At 37.2% G+C, this 19,644-nt stretch overlaps 1 protein-coding gene across 7 annotated transcripts in view; it reads right to left on the minus strand.

The window, feature by feature from the left end:
- F8 (coagulation factor VIII) overlaps window positions 1-19,644 on the minus strand; it is a 151,594-nt gene that overhangs the window by 66,410 nt on the left and 65,540 nt on the right. For all 7 annotated transcript variants that reach the window (XR_016227546.1, XR_001792396.4, XR_016227545.1 and 4 more), the window contains 1 exon segment: window positions 13,468-16,558. Coding sequence is in view for 4 of the 7 variants with exons in the window: in XM_070066324.2 (XP_069922425.1) it covers window positions 13,468-16,558 (3,091 nt within the window). In the remaining 3 variants the exon portion in view is untranslated.

Genomic DNA, 19,644 nt, shown 5'->3' on the forward strand with positions numbered 1-19,644 from the left:
TGCACCCCCCACATACACACACAATGTAAAAAGTACTGTTTGAGAACAAGTTTTACAGTTAATTGTAGTGGACAACTCATTAAGGACAGAGGTCCTACATGGGGAATAAGTGCACAGTGACTTCTGTTGTTAATTTAACAATTAACATCCTTATTTATAATGTCAGTGATCACCCAAGGCTCTGGCCATGAGCTGTCAAGGCTATGGAAAACTTTTGTGACCACAAACTGTCAGTATTTCGACAAGGTCATAATTAAAGTGCAAGTCCTCTCCTCCCTACAGAGAAAAGCACATCCTTCTTTGATGGCCCCTTCTTTCCACTGGAGTTTCACTCACAAAGATCCTTTATGTATAATAATTTTTGTCACAGTGTCTTGGCTTTCCATGCCTGAATTGCTCTCATGGGCTTTTCAGCCACATCCAAATGCCTTAAGGGCTAATTCTGAGGTCAGAGTGTTATTTAAAGTGATTGTCATTCTATGAGTCTGGTGTGTGGACTGCTTCCCATGTTGGACATTCCCTCCTTTGTAATTCTGTCTATTATTATTACCAGGCACTTCATACTATTTATGTGATCCCTTAATACTTAATCCTATCTATATGTCCATTTTAACACTTAATATGATCACTTTAACAATTAAGATGTGGGGCCAGTGTAGTGGCATAGCGGTAAAGTCATCACCTGCAGTGACAGCATCCCATATGGGTGCCGGTTCAAGACCCAGCGGCTCCACTTCCTATCCAGCTCTTCTATGGCCTGGGAAAGCAGTAGAAGATGGCCCAAAGCCTTGGGCCCCTGAACCCATATGGGAGACCCGAAAGAAGCTCCTGGCTCCTGGATTCAGATCAGCACAGCTCGGGCTGTTGCGGCCAACTGAGAAGTGAACCAGTGGATGGAAGACCTCTCTCTCTCTCTCTCTGTCTCTCCTTTTTTTCTGTGTTACTCTGACATTCATAAATAAATAAATGTTTAAAAAATTAAGATGGCATTTTACAGCTTTACAGTTACAAAGTTCCTCCTCCCTCTCTTATTTCCCCTCTTGTTTTTTTTTTTTACTGAAATCTATTTTCAATTGACTTTATATACATATGATTAACTATCTTAAGCAGAGAGTTCAACATATAGTATGAAGAAGAGAAAATAAAAAAATAAAATATTTTTAAAAATTTAACAAAACCTGTTCCATGACAGTGAAGACAAGAGCCATTTAAATCATTGTTCCTTAAAGTGTCAGTTTCACTTCTACAGCATTCATTTTCGGTGTGCTATTAGTTCTCATGGATCAGGAAAAACATATAGTATATGTCCCTTTGGGACTGGATTATTTCACTAAGTATAAATTTTTCCAAATCCATTTTTTTTTGCGAATGACCAATTTCATTTTTTTAATGCTGTGTAGTATTCCATATTGTACATATCCCATTTCTTTATCCAGTCTTTGGTTGATGGATATTTAGGTTGACTCCATGTCTTAGCTATTGTGAATTGAGCTGCAATAAACATAAAGGTGCAGATAGCTCTTTTGTTTACTGATTTCACTTCCCTTGACTAAATTCTGAAGAGTGGGATGGCTGGGTCATATGGTAGAACTATATTCAGATTTTGAGGTATCTCCATAATGTCTTCCATAGTGGCTTTACCAGTTTACATTCAAATCAGAATGGATTAGAGTACCTTTCCCCCCACATCTTCTCCAGTATTTAAAGTTTGTTGATTTCTGTATGAGGGCCATTCTAACTGGAGTGAGGTGAAACCTCACTATGGTTTTGATTCTCATGCGAACATGAACATTTTTTCATGTGTCTGTTGGCCATTTGGATTTCCCTTTTTTGAAAAATGTCTGTTTAAGTCCTTTATCCATCTTTTAACTGGGCTGTTTGTTTTGTTGTTGTGGAGATTCTTGATCTCTTTGTAGATTGTGGTTATTAATCCTTTATCAGTTGCATAGTTTGCAAATAATTTCTCCCATTCTGTTGGTTGCCTCTTCACTTTCCTGTTTCTTTTGCTGTACATAAGCTTCTCAATTTGAGGTAATCCCATTTGTTTATTTTGGCTTTGACTGCCTGTGCCTCTGGGGTCTTTTCCAGGAGTTCTTTGCCTGTGCCAATGTCTTGCAGGGTTTCCCCAAAGTTTTCAATTAATTTCATGGTGTCAGGTCATAGATTTAGATCTTTAATCCATGTTTAGTGGCTTTTTGTGTAAGGTGTAAGTTAGGGGTCTTGCTTCATACTTCTGCATGTGGAAATCCAGTTTTCCCAGCACCATTTGTTGAAGAGACTGTCCTTGCTCCAGGAATTGGTTTTAGATCCTTGATCAGATATAAGTTGGTTGTAGATGTTTGGATTGATTTCTGGGGCATCTATTCTGTTCCATTGGTCTAACATCTGTTTTTGTACCAGTACCAGGCTGTTTTGATTAAAGCTGCCTAACAGTATATCTTGAAATCTTGTATTGTGATGCCTCTACCTTTGTTTTTGTTGTGTAAGATTACTTTTTTATTTGAGGTCTCCTGTGCCTCCATATGAATTTCAGTATCACTTTTTTCTAATTCTAAGAAGAATGTCTTTGGTATTTGGTTGGTATCGCATTTAATCTGTAAATTCCTTTCAGAAGAATGGACATTTTGATAATATTTATTCTTTCAATCCATGAATGTGGGAGGTTTTTCCATTTTTTGTATCTTCTATTTCTTTCTTTAATGTTTTGTAATTCTCATTGCAGAAATCTTTGACATCCTTGGTTAAATTTATTCCAAGATATTTGATTTTTTATAGCTATTATGAATATGATTTATATTAGAAGTTCTTTCTCAGCCATGGCATTGCCTGTGTATACAAAGGCTGTTGATTTTTGTGTATTGACTTTATATGTTGCTACTTTACCAACCCCTTCTATGTGATTCAATAGCCTCTTATTGGAGTCTTTTGGATCCCCTATATAATGAATCATGTTGTCTGCAAATAGGGATAATTTGAATTCCTGCTTCCCAATTTGTATCCCTTTGATTTCTTTTTTCTTGCATAATGGCTCAGGCTAAAACTTCCAGGACTATATTGAAAATAAATGGTGACAGGGGGCATTCTTGTCTTATTCTGGATCTCAGTGGGTATATTTCCAGCTTTTCCCCATTCAATAGGACACTGGCTGTGGGTTTGTCATAAATTGCCTTGATTGTGTTTGCTTAGAGTTTTCATCTTGAAAGGGTATTGTATTTTATCAAATGCTTCCTCTACATCTACTGAAATAATTAAATGTTTTTTTTCTCCGCTTGTTAGTGTGATGTATCACATTGATTGATGTATGAATGTTCAGACATCCCTGCACATCAGGGAGAAACCCCACTAGGTCTGGGTGAATGATCTTCCTGATGTGTTATTGGATTTCATTGGCTAGTACTTTATTGAGGATTTTTGCACCTATGTTTATCAGGAAATTGGCCTGTAGTTCTCTTTCTCTGTTGTATCTTTTTTCTGGTTTAGGAATTAAGATGATGCTGGCCTCATAGAAAGAATTTGGGAGGATTCTCTCCCTTTCAATTGTTTTGAACAGCTTGAGAAGAATTAGAGTTAGTTGTTCTTTAAATGTCTGTTAGAATTCAGTAATGAAGCCATCTGGTCCTGGGCTTTTCTTTGTTGGGAAGGTCTTTATTACTGATTCAATTTCTGTCTTGGTTATTGGTCTGTTTAGGTTTTCTGTGTCTTCATGGCTCAATTTATGTAGGTTGTATGTGTCCAGGAATTTGTTAATTTCTTCTAGGTTTCCCAATGTGTTGGCATATAGCTCTTTGTTGTAATTTCTGATGATTCTTTTTTATTTCTGTGGTGTCTGTTGTTACATTTCCTTTGTCTTTTCTAATTGTATTGATTTTGGTCCTCTCTCTTCTTTTTTTTTGGTCAGTTAGGTCAATGGTGTTTAAATTATTTTTAGTTTTTTTTTTAAAACCAGCTCTTCATTTTGCTGATCTTTTATAATTATTTTGTTTCAACTGTACTTATTTCTTCTCTAATGTTGATTATTTCTTTTATTCATCTAGTTTGGGGTTTAGTTTGCTGTTGTTTTTCTAGATTCTTGAAGTGCATAGGTAGTTCATTTAATTTGGTGCCTTTCCAGTTTCTTGATGTAGGCACCAATTGCTATAAACATTCCTCTTAGCACTGCTTTTGCTGTATCCAACAAATTTTGGTATATTGTATTACCATCTTCATTTTTTTCTAGAAATTTTTTTATTTCTCTTTTGATTTCTTCTATGACACATTGTTCATTCAGAAACATGTTGTTCATTCTCCACATGTTTGCATATGATGTAGAGATTTTTGAGTTGTTGATTTCCAGCTTCATTGTATTGTGGACTGAGATGATGCATGGTATGATTTTCATTTTTTTTTAATTTGCTGAGACTCACTTTATGGCCTAGCATATGGTCAATCCTAGAGAACATTCCATGCCCTGGAGAAAAAATGTGTACTCTGTGGCTGTAAGGTGGTAGGCTCTGTAGTTATCTGCCAGGTCTATTTGGTCTGTGCTGTCAATTAGCTCTGTTGTTTCCTTGTTGATTTTCTGTCTGGTTGATCTGTCCCTTGTTGAAAGTGGGGTATAAGTCCCCAATTACTATTGTATTTGAGTCTATATCTCCCTTTAAGTCCCTAACAATTCTTTTAAATAGCCAGGTGCCCTGTAATTAGGTGGATACACATTTATAATAGTCACATCTTCCTGTTGAATTGATCCTTTAATCATTATATAGTGTCCTTCTTTGTCTCTTTTATTAGTTTTTGTGTTAAAGTCTATTTTGTCTGATATTAGGATGACCACACTAGCTCTTTTTTGGTTTCTGTTAGCATGGATAATCTTTTTCCATCCTTTCACTTTCAGTCTGCATGTGTCTTTGTTGGTAAGATGTGTTTCTTGTAGGCAGCAAATAGATGGGTTTTATTTTTTAATACATTCAGCCAGTGTGTATTTCAGCTGGGGAGTTGAGATCATTTGAATTCAGTATGACTATTATTAAATGCCATCTTTGCCCTGCCATGTTTCCTTAAATAGTCCTGTTTATGTATTTTGGATTTCATTTGTACCTTTGCTGGGTCATTTTCTGCATTCATCTTCTTTTGTTGTGATGTTTCTGTTTCTGTGTTTCTCTGTGTAGCACATCCTTGTGTCTCTTTTGTAGGCATGGGCAAATACTTACAAATTCTTTCAATTTCTGCTTGTTGTGGAAGATCTTTATTTCTCCTTCATTCATAAATGAAAGTTTTACAGGGTACAGTATTCTGGGTTGACAGTTTTTTTTTTCTCTTAGGACTTGGACTATGTCTCACCATTGTCTCCTTGCCTGTAGGGTTTGAGATGAGAAGTCTGAGATGAATCTAATTGGGTTTCCTCTGAATGTGATTTGTTGTTTCTCTTGTGCACATTGTAAGATCTGCTCTTTGTGTTTCACTGATGTGATTTTTGTACTACGTGTAGTGATGAAGTTCTTTTCTGGTGTGTCTAGTGGGAGTTCTGTGTATTTATTCTACTTGGGTGTCTCTCCAAATTGTGGAAGTTCTATATTATTTCATTAAGAAGGTCTTCCAATCCCTCTGTCTTTCCACACCTTTTGGACTTCCTAGGATCCGTAAGTTTGGTCATTTGATAGAATCTTGTAACTCTTCAACCGTGATTTTTAATTTTCTAAATTCTTCTTGTATTTGGCCTGACTGTATTATTTCTGTAAGTTTGTCTTCTAGTTCTGATGTTCTTTCTTCTGTCTCATCTATTTAATTGCTAAGACTTCCCACTGCATTTTTCTATTTAGTCTACTGAATTTTTCATTTCCAGTATTTCATTCTGGCTTCAATTTCTTGGGAGCACTTTTCATTTAGATCATGAATTTCTTTCTGATTGCTTCTATGTAATCTATTAATTTTCTGAATTCCTTTTCTGGCATATCCTCTATCTCTTCTTCAGCCTTCATTATTGAGGATTTGTATTGCTCCACTGGAGAATTTATAAAGTCTTCCTTATTTTTATTTAGGATTTTTCCTTTGTTCTTTGGCATTTCCTGTTGATTTTATTTTTAAATTTATTTCCCTTTGCTATGAGCTGCTATGTGTCTCTGTGTTGCAAGTGGAAGCACACAGCCTCACCTCCTGGAGCTCTGTTTACTTCTGGATCATGATGAAGGCGGGTACCAGGGCTTTGGGGCACTAAGCCCCACCTACTGGGGCCAGGCCCGCTTCTCACTAGCACATGAAATGAGCTCAGGATTTACTGTTTAGGACAATTCCTTGTTGTACAGCTTGAGTGGTGGGGAGGAAATCACTCTGAAATGCCATGATCCTTGTTCCTGGGTGGGTATGTTGTGAGGTGGCCCCTGCAATTGATGGGTGTGTGCATGAGAGGCAGACGTGGTGGCCCCCTGCTTACACTTGAAAATGTAAACAATCAATATGGCATTTCACCCCTGGGTGTAGGTCCAGCTACAGGGAGAGGGGGAGACACAGAAGAACCATGGCATGCCCAACCTCTCTGCCTGTTCCCCTACAATTTCTCCTTTTTCCTGCTTGGAGCTTCAAATGCCATTCGCCAAACTTCCCCACCTGCTGCTGTCCACAGCTCCATGGACTTGCAACCTCTCACCTGGTTTGCTGGGGGAGGGGAGCAGCATCAATCTCCTCATTTGGCCCCTCTTCCACTCCTTTGCTGCATGTCCACCACCTTTCCCTCCTTCTTGTGATTCTGCCAGCAGCTTGCATCCCCTCTGCTCACTAACTATCCATTTTTCCCTGCACAACTTGGAATGTCCTGCTGCTATACTGCCATCTTGGCCCCTGTCCTTGGATTAGTTCTTTAAAAGATTGGTAGAATTCAGCCTTGAAGCCATCTGGTCCTGGGCTTTTCTTTTTTGGGTGTGTCTTTATCACTGATTCAATCTCCATCTTGGTTATTGGTCTATTCAGGTTTTCTATGTCTTCATGGCTCAATTTTGGCCAATTATATGTGTCTAGAAATTTATCATTTTCTTCTACATTTTCCAATTTTTGGCATATAGCTGTTTATAATAATTCCTGATGATTCTTCTTATTTCTGTGGTACCAGGTGTAACGTCTCCTTTTTCATCTCTAATTATATTGATTTGGATCTTCTCCCTCTTTTTTGGTTAGTTGGGCCAATGGTGTGTTAATTTTGTTGATTTTCTCAAAAACTCAGCTCTTCATTTCTCTGATCTTTTGTATGTTTTTAAATTTGTTTTGTTCTCTAATTTTTATTATTTCTTTCCTCCAACTAATTTTGGGTTTGATCATGTTTTTTTCTGAGTCCTTAAGTGAATTGTTAGATCATTTATTTGATACCTTTCAAATTTATTGATGTAGGCATTAATTGCTGTTAACTTTTCTATTAACACTGCTTTTTGCTGTATCCTGTACATTTTGATATATTGTATTATAATTTTCATTCTTTTCAAATAGTTTTTTATTTCCATTTTGATTTTTTCTATGACCCACTGTTCATTCAGGAGCATGTTGTTTGGTTTCCATGTGCTTTTATATTTTTTAGAGTTTCTTATATTGTTAATTTCCAGCTTCATTCCATTGGGGACCTCTTTTCTTTACTTAAAAATAACTTAAACATGTGAATTAAAATAACAAATTGCATAAAACATAAATGTTCTGGGTAAAAAAATGCAGAGTACCATGATTAAGAACATTTCCAGCAACCCTAAAGAATCACTTTCTGTCCCTTTCAATCACAGCCTTCACTTCCCTACTAAAGGTAACCACCAATCTTACATTGATGATAAGTATTTCTTTGCTTTTCTTCATAATTTTTCAGCTTATACACTTAACCTTAAAGAACACAGTTCAGTTTTTACTGTTTTTGATGTAAATATAAACATATTGTGGAAGTATATATTTCATTTCTTGCTTCTGTCAACCAGTATTATAGTTGTGAGATCTGTCTATGTTGTCTGCAGCTATAGCTTGTTCATTCCTATTGTTTAATAGTATTCCATTATATGAATATATCCCAATAATCACGGACATATGAGCTGTATCTAATTTTTTGGTGTTTACAAACAGTCCTAATTTGAGCTTTCTGGAACATGTCTTTTGGTTAAGAAAAAATCTGCGTGCACACACACACTCACACACACACACACACACATTTCTGTTAGGTCCATGTTTAGGAGTGGAATGCATATGTTTTCCAAAGCAGCTGCACCATTTTACTTGTTAATCAGCAATGCCTAAGAGTTCCATTTGCTTAAAATCTTCACAAATACTTAGTATTGACTACATTTTTGCATTTTTTTGCAATTTTTGTGGTGGAATAGTAATGTCTCATTGTGATTTTATTTTGCATTTCTCTGATTAATGGAGACATATTGATTTACAAACTGTTTCGTACCAAAATAAACTTAATCTTTTCTACTAATTTCTTATTAGTTTGCTTTTTTGTTATTGAATTAACAGAGTACATAATCTTTCAAAAATTATTTATATATCTATTTATTTATTTGTTTGAAAGGCAGAGTGACAGGGAGAGGAGGGGGAGGGAAAGATGGGGACAGAGAGATAGAGAAAGATAGAGAGAGAGAAATATCTTCTCTCCAGTGGTTCACACCCCAAATGCCTGTAACAGCTGGGTCTAGACGAGTCTCCTACATGGGTAGCAGGGGCCTAAGTACTTGAGTCATCTCCCTCTGCTTTCCCAGGTGCTCTAGCAGGAAGCTGCATCAGAAGCTGAGCAGCCTGGACTTGAACTGGTACTCTGATAAGGGATGACTGTGTAGCAAGGGTCAGTTTAACCTGCTGTGCCTCAATACACGTCCAGCTCTATATAATCTTAGTATAGATCCTTTGCCTTGTGTGTTGCAAACATCTCCCCTCCGTTGCTAATCTTTTCATTCTCTTTATGTTATCTTTTGATGGAGCATAAGTTCACAATTTAATGTAATGAAATTTATCAGGGGCCGGCGCTGTGGCGTAGCAGGTAAAGCCACTGCCTGCAGTGGCGGCATCCCATATGGGCACTGGTTTGAGTATCAGCTGCTCTGGGATCCAGCTCTCTCCTATGGCCTGGGAAAGCAGTAGAAGATGGCCCAAGTGCTTGGGCCACTGTACCCACATAGAAGACTCAAAAGCAGCTCCTGGCTCCTGGCTTCGGATAGGTGCAGCTTCGGCCATTGCAGCCATCTGGGGAGTGAACCAACAGATGGAAGACCTCCCCCCTCTCTCTCCCTCTTCCTCTCCTTCTCCCTCTCCCTCTCTGTGTAACTCTGGCTTTCAAATTAATAAATAAATCTTTAAAAAAAGAAATTTATCAAAAGTCCTTCACATTAAGTGCTTTTCATATCTTAATGTCTTCCCTTACCCTGAAGTTAGATATTCTCTTTCTTCTTAAAGCCTTTATGGTTTTATCTTTCACTTTTATACTTGCAACCCAATGTTAGTGGATTTTTGTGCATGATGTGACTAAGGAATTCAGTTTAATATTTTTTCCACATGATTCCAAGAGTTCCTAGAACCTTCTATTGAAAACTATTGTTCTGTGATACCTTTGTCATAAATTAAGCCTCTGTACAAGGGTACTTCAATAGGCTCACAGAGAAATTGGATTAAAAGTATTAAGTTTTTGGTAAAAAACCAAGTTTTGGTAAAAAAAAATTTTAAATCAATGCATCTGAAGGGTCTTAAAAACATTCACGGAAAATGCATGCTTAGAAAGTCTATGGTCAGAACATAAACTAGTACAGCCATTGTGGAAGACAGTATGTAGATTCCTCAGCAATCTGAAAATAGACCTACCATATGACCCAGCCATCCAACTCCAGGGAATTTACCCAAACAAAATGAAATCAGCATATGAAAGAGTGATCTGTACCATGATGTTTATAGCAGCTCAATTCACAGTAGCTAAGATATGGAATCAACCCAGATATCCACCATCGAATAATTGGATAAAGAAAATGCAGTATATATACACTATGAAGTATTAGCCATAAAGAAGAATGAAATCTTGTCTTTTGCAACAAAATGGATGCAACTGGAAACCATTATGCTTAGTGAGATAAGCCAGTCCCCAAATGACAAATAGCATATGTTTTCTCTGATGTGTGGTAATTAATATAGAATACACAAAATGTATAGGAATGATATAGACATCTTAATGATTTGTTTATTGTTTTAACTCTTGTCTATACACCTGTGGAACAGTGGTCTACTTTTTTTTTTTTTTGACAGGCAGAGTGGACAGTGAGAGAGAGAGACAGAGAGAAAGGTCTTCCTTTGCCATTGGTTCACCCTCCAATGGCCACGGCAGCCAGCGCGCTGCAGCCAGCGCACCACGCTGATCCGATGGCAGGAGCCAGGTGCTTCTCCTGGTCTCCCATGGGATGCAGGGCCCAAGCACTTGGGTCATCCTCCACTGCACTCCCTGGCCACAGCAGAGAGCTGGCCTGGAAGAGGGGCAACCGGGACAGAATCCGGCACCCCGACCGGGACTAGAACCCGGTGTGCCGGCGCCGCTAGGCGGAGGATTAGCCTAGTGAGCCGCGGCGCCGGCCAGTGGTCTACTTTTTATTTGTTGAATATTATTGTTAGTGATGCATTAAGACTGTGATTATAAAGTAAATTGAAATTATGCTTTTGTAAAAATTAAGGAAATGTAGGAAGGAAGGGGATTGAGGGAGGAAGAGAGGGAAGGAGGGAAGTAAGGTTTTTTCTTAGAAATGTACCTATGAAATACATGAAATCTGTTCTCTCTATATTAATGAAAATTTTAAAAGAGTATATTTGAATTTCAAAATTTTTGCAGCATTTTTTAAATTTAACAATTGGCCTTCATTTTATTTATTTATTTGTTTATTTATTTATTTTTGAAAGGCAAAGAGACAGAGAAAGATCTTCCACCTGCTGATTTACTTCCCAAGTGCCTACAACAGCCAGTCTTGGGCCAGGCTGAAGCCAGGAACCCAAAACTCAGTCTGATGTGGGACATGGGTATCATAAGCAATAGGCTGAACACTTGCCCCAATTCTAGTTATTTCACTTCCCTCCTTCCCTCCTTCCCTCCCTCCCTCCTTTCCTCCTTTCCTTCTTTCCTTCTTTCCTTCTTTTCTCCCTTTCTTCCCTTTCTCCCTTTCTCCCTTTCTCCCTTTCTCTCTCTCTCTCTCTCTCTCTCTCTCTCTCTCTCTCTCTCTTTCTCTCTATTATTGCCAGCAATTTCTTCTGATGGATGTAACCGTGAGAGAAAAAGGGGAGTTACAAATAATGTCAGTTTGGGATCTGGGTAACTGAAATGAAGGCATGGTCATTAAGTTCCATGGAGAAGACTGGGCAAGCAGCAGTTTTGAGGGAGAAGTCAGAAATTGGGCTCTAACTTTGTACATGTTAAGATAGAGAGCTGATATGTAAATTTCAAATGCATGGAACAGATTTGAGATAGACATATACTCATATAACTGGGATTTGTCTGCATATATACAGTGCTTAAAACTATAATGCTAGACAATATCATGACAGGGATGAATGTAAATAGAGGATAAGTTGGAGTACTCTGGTATTTAAAGATCAGGAAGATGAAGAAGAATCAGGGAGATGAAGAAGAGGAAGATTATAAATTAATTTAGTAGAAAAATGAAGGGAAAATGGCATCAGAAAAGCGATGTGAAAACATGTATCAAGAATAGAGGAGCAGTGTTTTTTTTTCCCTTCATACTATTTGTTTAACTCTTTTACTTAGTGTGGGTTAACTATACGATCATTAAGTAAACTGAAAATTTATCTTTGTAAAAATTAAGAGTGGGAATGTGAGAGGGAAGAAGGAGGAAGAAGGGTTGGAGTGTGGGTGGGGTGTTCCTAAATCTGTGTGTGTGTGTGTGTGTATGTGTGTATTACATAAAACTTATATAACTTAAATAAAATTTTAAAAAAGAATAGAGTAGCTTGTGTGGAATAATGGAGATGAAAGTTACTTCGTAGTGAGTTAAAGGGAGAATAAAAGGGAAATAAACAAAGGCAGGAAATAGGGACAATTATTTTAAGACATTTTCTGTAAAGATAATGGGAGACATAATAGCACAGTTGATAATGATGAAATTGATATAATGGAGAATGAGAAATGAATGGTGTAGGAGAGTAGAGGGGGAATTTTAGGATCTACTTTTTTTTTAATGAGGGAAGAAGGGATGGCACCAAGTGCAAAACTGTAGAGATTGGCTTTATTTAGGAACACAGTGTATTTATTGTCTTGAGTGTGAAGGCAAAGTATATAGGAACAAATGTCAGTAAATATGGTACCAGAAGGACTGTGGAGGTTGTTACACAGAATCAGCTGTGAATGGGTGTTGGAGAATGGCTGAAAAGTGTTAGAGATTTAAGGAAAAATCAGAAAATGTAAAATAGAGATCAAGAAGAGGGGGAAGTTCAGTGGACTATAATATTCTATGGTTTTTGTGTAGCAATAGGGACTCACTTCAGGTAGAAAGCAAAGTGAGAAAGTGACAAATGATTAAGGCAGCTCTACTCTTCCTCTAGGACATTTTTATCTGATTGCTGCTCATCTCTATTACCTTGTCTCCCTGAATCCTTCACTGTACTCCCTTTGTGCTTGTCATTTTTTGTTCCTCAAACATGCTAAACTTGTCCCATTCTCAGGGCTTTTGCATTTTCTGTCCCTATCTGGAAACATCTTCTCTTAGACCTTCATCAGCTGACCTCTTTATCATCCTTTAAGTCTTAACTTCACAAAGAAGATTTCTGTGATCACCACAGGTGAAGTAACACCCAAGTCTCTTTCTACCATATAAGTCTATTCTACTTCTCAATAGTACCATTGAGAGTCCCTCATTTATTTTTATACTAATTTATTATTTCTTGCTATCCCCAATAGAATGTAAGTTCTTACTGGCTGCAATCCAATGTCTACAGAAATTTCTGGCATATAGTAGGTGTTCCATAAGTATTTGTCAACTAAATGTCCATGTGTTTATCTTCCAAATTTAGCTGCACTATCTCTCCCCTGCCCAATCTGCCTCTGCTCCTTTAAAAATCAAATCCTCCCACTTTGCCCTCTGGATCCCCAGTACCTTGAAAAACAATTCTTTAATCACACATTTTCCTACCTTTCTCTCTGAGGCCTCAGCGATTTCCCTTGCAACTCATATATCAATCCTATTGACATTCTTCCTACTCTCCACTGCCTCTTCTTGATCCTGACTCTTCCACCCTCTTGAAAACCTCTTGAAAACCCCTCTCCTATCCATAGCACCAGAGTAGGTCTTTCATGCCATATTTATTTACCATACTCTAATTTTCGTTGTTGTTGTCATCACCTAACTTCCCATTTACTTCTTAGCTTCATCTAGATTTTGCTACATGGTTTCAGTGTTCACTGGAGTTTCATTGCTGCAGATTGGTACTGCCTTTCCTACCATTTTAGCACCTATTAAGTAAAAAGAAAAATAACCAATGGACTCATACCTGTTTCTTAGAGCATGGGGGGATGTACTCATTCCATAATCCCAAAGCCGCTCCACTGCAGCAATAAAATAGTGTCGTGTTCTCTTTTGAAAGCTGCGGGGACCCTGGATTTCATCCTCACCATAAATGTCAAAATCTTCCCTCTTTATTTCAGATGAGATGGTATCATCATAGTAAATTTCTTCTTGCTGTGATTGAATGGTAGTAAGGGTTATTTTCCTTTCTTGGTGTATCAAATCTGATGGGTTTTGAGAGCACAAACTTCCAGTTCCTCCTTGCTTTGCCCAGCTGGCTTCTCTTGGGAGCCTATCTTGTCCCTCATTCATTGTTTCTATTGCATAATTGTTTTCGCAAGGAGTCAGGGACAAAATGCTGTCCTTTGTCTTAAAATCTGTGTTTTTAGGTGACTTCTCTTGGGATTTACACTCTTTTTTTGGTGTCTGAGTAACATATTGGTTGTCCCAAACAAGAGGCATCATCAGCTTGGAGGGAGTCTTTTCAGGGTTTTCTGCTGCCTCTTTCAGAAAGAGTACTTTTCCAGGTCTGTTTACTTTATTCCATTTAACAGCTCCCTGTGTTTTCTGAAGGCTCTCTTCCACTAGATCTAGGTGATCAGGAGACCCATTACTAGTTACTTCAGAGAAAAGGTCTTCCTGATGAATGGGAACTTTAGGAAGCAACTCAACATTGCTAGATGCTTCAGGCAAGCCTGGTTTCAAGAGTACCACGTTATCAAATTTCTTGTACATGACTGAGTTTGTGGCACTTGTTCCCAGGGAGCCAACCTTTTCTTGATCTCTGACCACCTCTAAGGGTAAGATGGCTAATGAAAGGTTATTTTTTTTGGCGTCTTGTAATAAATGATTGTTTTTTTGGACTCCAGGACTTCTCTCCATAAATTTATAATTATAGGCTGGTGTTAGAAGATGAGGCGAGTTATTCTGGGATGGGATCTTGGTCAGATCTGTAGGTCTAATAGATGGAAATACTGATAGATTTGCAGTGGGTAACACAGAACCATTCATGTGGATGATGTTATGACTCCTCAATGGGCCATCCGATGTAGGAGATTGAGTAACAACCTTTTTCTTTTCATTGCAGTTCATCTGTGTGAGGGCACTTTGGGTCAAATATTTTGTGTTTTTGGACTGTTGGGTTGAGGTATCATCCACACTTATTCCCCTTTCAATTTCTATTTCTTCTAGTGAGTGTGTAAATTGTTTCAAAGCTTGCTTACCACGTTCATTGATAGCATTGTGCTGACTTAAATTAGGAGACATTCTTGTGGTGCTTGAATATTTATCTACCATTTGCTTTGTTTGATTTCCCAAGCCTTTCAAGTTATCTTCCTCTTCTTCCTTTCTTTTTGAAAAGTGAGTGATCTGAATATCTGCTCTATTTACTGAATCATTTAATGGCCTGGTGTCATCTAGACCTATGTTTTGACTAGTGCTCACCAAGAAAAGTTTTTTCAGAAAATTCTTGGTGCCATTCATTGTATACACCTGAGGCATAACTACATTCTCTTGGACTAATTCTTCCTTCTTTTCTACCTCTTCCTGAAAATTCTTTTCTTGATTGTGGGTATCATTTTCCCAGACATTAGTCAAGTTAGTAACAAACATACTCCCGTTGCTTGGAAGAATCATCTCTTTGAGTCCTGTGTCTTTTGTAAATGCATCCTCTCCCACTGCTACTTTATTTTTCTCAGATAAGAAATTCTCATCTTTCACAGATTTTCCTGATCCTAAGGATATTAATTTCTTTGGACCAGGCCCCTGAGCAGAGTTCAGAGAGTTCTTTCCATAGGTCCTCTTAAACCAATTTGGTGAGTCTGGCAATAACAGTATCTTGAAGAATGACATATCTGGATTTTCTGCATCTGGAGTCACAAGACCTTCTTTTTTTTGATGGACCATTTTCACATCTTCTGATGAAGTATTTTTATTTAACTCATGATTTAGCCTCAAAGCTGTAGTATTTTTACTCATAAGCATTTCATCATAAATCAAAGATGTCACTTCTTGAAACTCAGTATCATTTTCTAATATAATATTTTGCCAGACTGATGTACTATTCTCAATAAATAATGTTGGGCCATCAGTGTGGGTCTCTTTAGTAGTTGTTGAGTTATGAGATAACTTGTTTGTCTTTAACAAAGAGATAGGAACTTTGAAGGGAGCATTATCTTTGGTCAATGAAGCAGATTCATGAACTCTTTTCTCTTTAAATAACTTATCACTGTCCATTGATATATTTTTCCCCAGTGAACTTTCTTGATTGTTCATTAAATCTACCTCTAATAACATGGGATTATTATTTCTTTCATTCAAATTCAGAGGTATACCAGAATCAATAACGATGGAGAGTTTTTTATCCAATATAGCGGTGCCTAATTGACTATCAACATGAACTGGCATATTTGGGGATCCTAAGGAACCTGACTTTTCAGTTCCTGCTAAGTTGTCTGATGGAATTGTTGGTGGAGTCATTAGGTTATGTGATGAACTAGAATCTTTTAGATCAAGTTCATTAAACTCTACTGGTGTGGTTATCTCCAAATTCTCATTTAATCTTAATTTGAGTCCTGGTTCAGGTGTAAATATTATGCCCCCACTGTAATGGAGCTCTGGTGTGAGGTGTGCCACTTTATATAAGTCTTCATTATTGTCTGTTGCTCCAGGTGAATTATCATCAGAAACAGCTTCATATGTAGATTCTTGGAGATCTGATAATGCTAATCCATGTGGAGTAGGACTCTGTCCCAGGAGCATCAGCAAATCACTAGAAGAGACACTTTGTACTTTAGCCATCTGCATTCTCTCTCCAAGTGGAGAGTCAATGTTCTCCATGTCATTTTCTGGAATTGTGGTGGCTGTGAATTGCTTTTGCCGAGTTCTAGCGTGCCTTGAATTCTGAGAGAAACTTCTGGGTTCAATGCCATTGTTTTCATTCAACAAGTGTATTGGCATATCTTCATATATGTCCTCATAATAATCACCAATGTTCCTGTCACAAGTAGAAACCTTTAGTAAAGCTGTCATGCCCCTGTTCCGAAAGTCTGAGTTGTGGCATCCTATAACCCACAGACCTGAAAATGAGAAAGAAAAAAAGCTTTGATTACTCATAGCCCAGGTTCTGAGCAGGTCCTGTGTTAGAGTTTCTCCCTCATTCCAAGATAAATAAAAAACACTAACAAGTTATCAATTTAAATCCCTGACACATATAACATTTAACAATGGTGGTGAAAGTGGTTTTTGCATTGCTTGCCATTATGCTATGCCTATTTGTGACCACAAAAAAAGGACCATGATTAAAAGTGAGCAGTTATTGGGATATTGGGATATTGATGGAGAAATATAATTAACACATACAATAGTGGAAGGTCTTGAGACTTCATACACAACTCTGATGATGACATTGACTTAATTCAGGAAAGTTTTTATATAGGCTAGGTGTTATTGCTCCATGACATACTAGCACAATCTTTGCAGGCAAGACCTTAATCCCATCCAGCTTTCCCTCAAATGGAAGGCTTTCCCAAAATTATATTCCGTAGAGTCCTGTGAAATAATGAGATGTCCAAAGAAAAGATTTCTATGGTCAAATACACTTTGGAATCACTGCACATTACATTATATGTGCAGTTAAATTATCAATCAAGTGGGAAAGAAGAATAAAAGCATTTCCTAATATACAAGGACACAGGAAATCTACCTCTAATCCAGCCACTCTCAAAAAGTAATCACAGTAATTACCACCAAAATAAAGGAGTGTATCAAAAAAAGAATAATACATGGTATCCAGGAACCAGGTACCTGTCCTGAGGGAAGGTGAAGTTGATAAATGAGCCTCAGGTCTAAAAAGAGCCAGCCCAGACTAGAGCAGGAAGATGCATGACTCTAGGAGGTCCATTTCTAAGCAAAATTAATAAATTATGTGATGGAACTCTTGAAAAGTGAGGACAACTAAAGGGAATACATTACAAGAAGAACAGGGAGACAGAAATTCTGGTTAGCTAAGTTATGCAAAATTGTGATTTAATACTATTGGATTCCACAGTAAACAACATCTACAGTCATACTAATGTGATTTCACTAAAAACAGAGACATGACTATATCATACATTTGGGGATTAGGAGCCTAATTTAGTGATATTTGAAGCATATTTTGCTGGTATAAAATCAAGTTGGGTGAGGGTAGACCAGGATTGAAACAGAAATGATAATTTACATAATGTTTTTGACTCAAAAAATTCCACTGTTATAACTGAAACCATGACCAAAATATTTCCTTCAAATTTCTGAGTTAGAAAGTAACTGGGCAAGAAAGGGGGAAATGAACCTCAGTAAACAGGTCTGCAAGGACAGACAACCAACTCTGAGAGGGACCTGGTATTGAGAATGGAGATCAAAAGGGTCTTAATCTTAACATTGCTTGAATTTTTGTAATTAGATTATTTTCTTGCATTACATGTTATTAAAAATAAATTAAAACATTATAATTGATTCACAAACCTTAATCCATGTGTTTAAAGAGCAATTGGTTCTTCAACAAAAAAAAAATCCATAAAACAGATAATGAAATAAAAATTAAGACATTTCACATGTACTAAATTTGAAAAAAGCAAGGGAATATAATCACAGATACACAGAAAATGAGAAAAATTATAATTTACCTCAGCTGATAATCTCCTCTTCCAATTCCTGACACAGGAAATAAGACATCAGGCCAAGTTTTTACTTGGTCAGCACTGCATATATTTAGACTAACTTCCCGCCTCTGTGATCTAATTAAGCTTTCAGTGAGCCATTTAATTCTGTAAGCTGTTGGAACTAGTCCCTATCAAAATAACTTGGAGAGAATTCATCTGATCATAAGCCTACAAGACAATAAAAGAAAGAAAGAGGAAAGAAGCCATCATAGGAGAAGAGAGATAAAGACCCAGTAGAAGCTAGAAATGGAGCTGGGATTAGTTAATTTTAACTTTTCTTCCAGCTGTTGAGAATGGAATTCAACATCCACTAAGTGAATAGATATTTAGGCTAAAAGCAAGCCACTCATCCTTTCTGCTTTAACAAACCTTGATCAGTATAAGTTTGTACCCTGTTTGAGGGTAAGAGAAAACTACAAGATCAACCTATAAAAATACCAAGGAACAAGAAGGGAGCAAAAGTTACAACACTCAAAGGAAGTACCTATCTCTGAAAGTAATTTACTATATATTCTAGAGGAAATTAAGAGCAAAAATCTTGGAATACCAAATATAACCACAAGAAGATGCTGTTTCCCTCTCTGTCTCTCTCTCTCACTATCCACTCTGCCTGTCAAAAAAGAAAAAAAAAAAGATGCTGTTTCCCTAATTTAAGACCACAAATGATGTATACAGGTTGAAATGGCAATTTAACCAGATGAAATAGAAAGAAAAGATTATAAGGAAACTTAATACATAGGAGAAGACCAGCATTCTTGTCCCCATTTCAGTAAAACTTTATTTATCACAATAGGCTAAACAATGGCCATAGTTTGCCAACTCCTCATGCAGATAGTAACCTACTATGCCATTCATGGAGCTTCAATAGATGGGAAGTTTTTTAACACAGTGAAGAAGTCTAGTATCTCTTCATGCTCTTTTCATAAATCACCTCAAATAATCAAGACAGAACACAAACTTGATCTTCAATGAAGCTAGAAGATGTCTGTTGATATCACAAAATGAGTAAGTGCAGTTAATGTCAAACAGGTATCAAAAGAATCAAAGAGTGACTGCCTATAGCTAGCCTGTAGATTTCACCAAAGTCTGGGAGGACATACTTCTTCATATTAAGTATCAAATATTGATACAAAAAGACAGCCTTCATTGCCAACAATAGGCTCAGGGTTTATAGTCTAGCACCAGTGACTTTCTGGACCACTTTCAACACAAATCTGAAGAGGTAGAAAAATGGTACCTAAACAAATAATAAGATGCAGATGCAGTTTTTACAGTATAAGTCAGTTTTGTGAGTGGAAGAATTGAATAAACAACCCTGCAGCCTTGATCATGATGAACTGATGAGAAGTCAAGTCTACAAACTCATATACACTTGAAATTAAATTCTGATGTGTTGCTTATATATGCACATGAATATTCTGCAAAAAGCTTATTTAGCAAGAATTTGCCTTGGTGATAATAAC

Source organism: Oryctolagus cuniculus, chromosome X (assembly GCF_051225735.1).
Source record: "Oryctolagus cuniculus isolate XC-2025 breed Fujian yellow rabbit chromosome X, ASM5122573v1, whole genome shotgun sequence".
NCBI lineage: Eukaryota > Metazoa > Chordata > Mammalia > Lagomorpha > Leporidae > Oryctolagus > Oryctolagus cuniculus.